The sequence below is a fragment of the Myotis myotis genome, unplaced genomic scaffold (assembly GCF_014108235.1).
Source record: "Myotis myotis isolate mMyoMyo1 unplaced genomic scaffold, mMyoMyo1.p scaffold_m19_p_47, whole genome shotgun sequence".
NCBI lineage: Eukaryota > Metazoa > Chordata > Mammalia > Chiroptera > Vespertilionidae > Myotis > Myotis myotis.
This window is the reverse complement of record NW_023416354.1, coordinates 174,268-177,953: the sequence shown is the minus strand read 5'-3', so window position 1 is coordinate 177,953 and position 3,686 is coordinate 174,268. Positions and strand designations below refer to the sequence as shown.

Here is a 3,686-nt window from a genome sequence, read left to right as displayed (position 1 = left end):
AACAGCAAGGAAAATTCCCATTGCTTATTTCAGCAAAAGAAAAAAAAATGATGCTAGTTTAAGTTTTATGATAGTTGGTGGTATGTGACCTAGAATAACTTTTTTGTCGTTTTTGTCCAAAATTGAAATTTATGTCCGGTGTTCAGATAGGAAAATTGAAAGCCCTGGGAATTCTCAGCGCCATCACCTTGCGGCGCGGCTTTGAGATGAATGGGGTGCGCTGCCCGGCTTTCCTGTCTGACCGGAGAGTTATTTATGGATGCGGCTCGGAGAGCGGCAACAGGGGGGCGGGTTCCAGGCCGAGGGAAGCGGATATGTTATCCCACTCGGGGCACATTCCCGCCTTGAAAATGTGTGGGCAACACCTTAAAAATAGTTAACTGTCACCCTGACCGGTTTGGCTCAGCGGATAGAGCGTCGGCCCGCGGACTGAAGGGTCCCGGGTTCGATTCCGGTCAAGGGCATGTACCTTGGTTGCGGGCACATCCCCAGTGAGGGGTGTGCGGGAGGCAGCTGATCGATGTTTCTCTCTCATCGACGTTTCTCTCTCATCGATGTTTCTAGCTCTCTATCCCTCTCCCTTCCTCTCTGTAAAAAATCAATAAAATGTATTTAAAAAATTAAAAATAGCTGTCTCGTGGACTCCGGAGACGCTTATTCAAGCCTCAGACGACGACGGCTTCTTCCTCGTTAAGAACGGCACCGTGAGCCCACCAGGCCTTGGTGGGGGGCGGGGGGCCCTGTGGCCGGCCGGGGTCCCTCCTCTCAGAGGCCCTGCACCCCGTGATGAACAGCCACCTGGATGCAGACAGAGGCGGTTACACTGCGGCGACATCGACATCCGAGTCCTGCAGCCCTGGGCTCGGGACACTTCCCACCGGATCAGCTCCCAGCGAGTCCTCAGCGCTTGGAAGCAGTGTTTCAGAAGGTGTCACGGTGTCATCAGCGTCGGGCGGTCCCTCTCCCGCCCCGCTCGCCGGCTGAGCGCTGACAGGCACAGCTGCTGGTGCTGGTGCTTTTATGCTCAGTGAGCTGCTCGCAGGAATGAGGGCACTGGAGCGGAATTCGGGGCTCGCGGCAGGTGCCCTCCCGCCTCGCCGCGTTAGGGCCCCTGCGTGCAGATCACGATACACTGTGCCTGGCCTCCAACTGTCAGAGGGTCCCCCACAGCCAACATGTCTGCAGGGGACACAGGCACAGGGGCCGCAGCTGCCCCCACCCCCTGGACCCATTCCCCGGCCGGAGACCCCAGGAACCCCGACCCTGGCCCTGAGCGGGGCCTGGACGCAGGAGCAGAGGCGGGGCGGTGTCTGCTGGGCGAGGGAGCTGGGAGGCTCGCGGTCCGCTCCGCTCGGCCCCCATTTCTCCGCGTTCCGTGGAAACGATCCCGGAATGCTCGCTCTTAATGAGAGAGGCAGGAACGAACAAAAGCTCTAATTCACGCGGAATCGCAGTGATGCTGACGGGAACAAAGGGTGGAGGATGCGCCGCGGCTCCCCTCTGGCCAGCGGGACCAGACGACGGGTCTCCAATGAGGACGGACAATGAGCCCATCACCCGCACAAAGAGGGGGCGCATCAGGCCACCGCAGCCACCTGCCTGCGTGCGCTCTCCGCTGCCGTGGGCGAGGGGAGGCCGGTCAAACCCCACCCAGAGCAGCAGTGCGTCTGCGGGCTGTTCGCCGGGCGCTGCCACGGAGCAGGCGGAGCCCCCCGCAGCCTCTCGGCGTCTCCTCCAAATGACACGGGGTCAGTGGGCAAGGCCTCGGGGGGCCGGGGGCCCACGGCAGACAAGGCCCTGTCACCACAGTCAGTGCAGAGACATTCATCGCCTGTGGGGCCCCCACAGCACCCTTATCCCCCACCTGTGCCTCCCCCGTCCTGCACCTGCGCCCCGGGCACACGCAGGGGGGAGGGCAGGCCGCAGCCTCCGGGCTAAACGGGTTGGCAGCTCTGTCCAGTGAGAGACTCGCCCACAGTTACAGTCGGTCATTTTTTTTTTTTCTACGTTAGAGAGGAAGGGAGAGGGAGAGAGAGAGAAACATCAATGAGGAGAGAGAGTCATGGACCGGCTGCTCCCTTACGCCCCCCACTGGGGATCGAGCCCACAACCCGGGCCTGTGCCCTTGACAAGGAATCGAACCGTGACCTCCTGGTTCGTAGGTGTCCACTTCCTGGTGCGATGAATTGGGACACAGCGGACGGATGTTTACCGAGACCCCTCCCGGGCCTCTGGTTCCTGGGCTGTAATCAGGCGACAGGGGCTCTAGTTACCCGCCACGCGCGGCTGGGTGTGTGGCGGGCCCCTCGGGGTCCCCTCTGAGGGCTCATCCATCAAAGCCGCCGCCTCCCACCGGCAGGTGAGCTGAAGGCCGCGGATACTGGATGATGCCTGGGACGGGAAGCCCTAGCCGTCAGCGCCCTCGGACGGGCCTGCAGTGTTGGGACCTGCAGGATAGGGGCCTGTAGCGTGGGGGCCTGCAGTGTTGGGACCTGCAGGATAGGGGCCTGTAGCGTGGGGGCCTGCAGTATAGGGACCTGCAGGATAGGGACCTGCAGGATAGGGGCCTGCAGCGTGGGGACCTGCAGGATAGGGGCCTGCAGGATAGGGACCTGCAGGATAGGGGCCTGCAGTGTTGGGACCTGCAGGATAGGGGCCTGCAGGATAGGGGCCTGCAGTGTTGGGACCTGCAGGATAGGGGCCTGCAGGATAGGGGCCTGCAGCGTGGGGGCCTGCAGGATAGGGGACCTGCAGGATAGGGGCCTGCAGGATAGGGACCTGCAGGATAGGGGCCTGCAGCGTGGGGACCTGCAGGATAGGGGCCTGCAGCATCGGGACCTGCAGGATAGGGACCTGCAGCATCGGGACCTGCAGGATAGGGGCCTGCAGGATAGGGGCCTGCAGTGTTGGGACCTGCAGGATAGGGGCCTGCAGGATAGGGACCTGCAGGATAGGGACCTGCAGGATAGGGACCTGCAGGATAGGGACCTGCAGGATAGGGGCCTGCAGCGTGGGGGCCTGCAGGATAGGGACCTGCAGGATAGGGACCTGCAGCGTGGGGACCTGCAGCGTCGGGGCCTGCAGCATCGCATCACTGCACGGCCAGCGGGACTGGCGCGAGGAAGCGAGTCCCCGCAGGGGGAGGACCGCGGGCACCGTCTGGCACCGCGCGGCTGCACTTTTATTTCCCTCCGAGAGCAACGAGCCGCCCCTGCTGCTGCTGCGCGGCCGGCCCCGCCGGGGTTCTGGGAACCGCAATTGACCTCCGGCAGCGCCAGGACGAGTCGGAGAAGAACACGAGCGCACAGTCGCGGGCCGGCTGGGAAGACGGCCCCCAAAGGCCCAACCTAAGCGAACACTCGAGCGTCCTCGGTCCCGGTGCCCCGTGCAGACGTGACGCCCAAGGAGCCTCGACAAACGCAGCAAACACGCCTCCCCGAGGGTCTGGCTTCGCGCAGCTGGGAAAGGCGCACCGCCGCCCGCCTGATGGCTCGGACGGTGAGCCTAGGAGAGGGGGCCCGGGGGTCAGGGCCACCACCCTGGGGCCGTGCCGCTGTCACAGCGAAGGGGCCTCGGGACGGAGCAGCCATCACTGCACAGGCTGAGATGCGGCCTCGTGGGAGGAGCTTAAGCTTGAGCTGCGGGTTGGCAGCACAAGTCCGAGCAGTGACTTCCGGTCTCATGGC

At 63.4% G+C, this 3,686-nt stretch overlaps 1 protein-coding gene across 1 annotated transcript; it reads right to left on the bottom strand.

Annotated features, from left to right (window-relative positions):
• Positions 1-2,333: 2,333 nt before the first annotated feature.
• Positions 2,334-3,087, bottom strand: LOC118655491 (repetitive proline-rich cell wall protein 1-like). Its single transcript, XM_036307366.1, has 2 exons — positions 2,779-3,087; positions 2,334-2,732 (listed from the first exon to the last, which is right to left on the bottom strand). The coding sequence occupies exons 1-2, from the start codon at positions 3,085-3,087 to the stop codon at positions 2,334-2,336; spliced, it is 708 nt and encodes a 235-aa protein (XP_036163259.1).
• Between the last annotated feature and the right edge of the window lie 599 nt (positions 3,088-3,686).

Bases quoted from the DNA above. Each gene is read 5' to 3' on its own strand.
- LOC118655491 (XM_036307366.1), bottom strand. From the start codon at position 3,087: ATGCTGCAGGCCCCGACGCTGCAGGTCCCCACGCTGCAGGTCCCTATC. The intron at 2,733-2,778 runs GTCCCTATCCTG...CCTATCCTGCAG, and splicing joins TGCAGGCCCCTATCCTGCAG to GCCCCCACGCTGCAGGCCCC.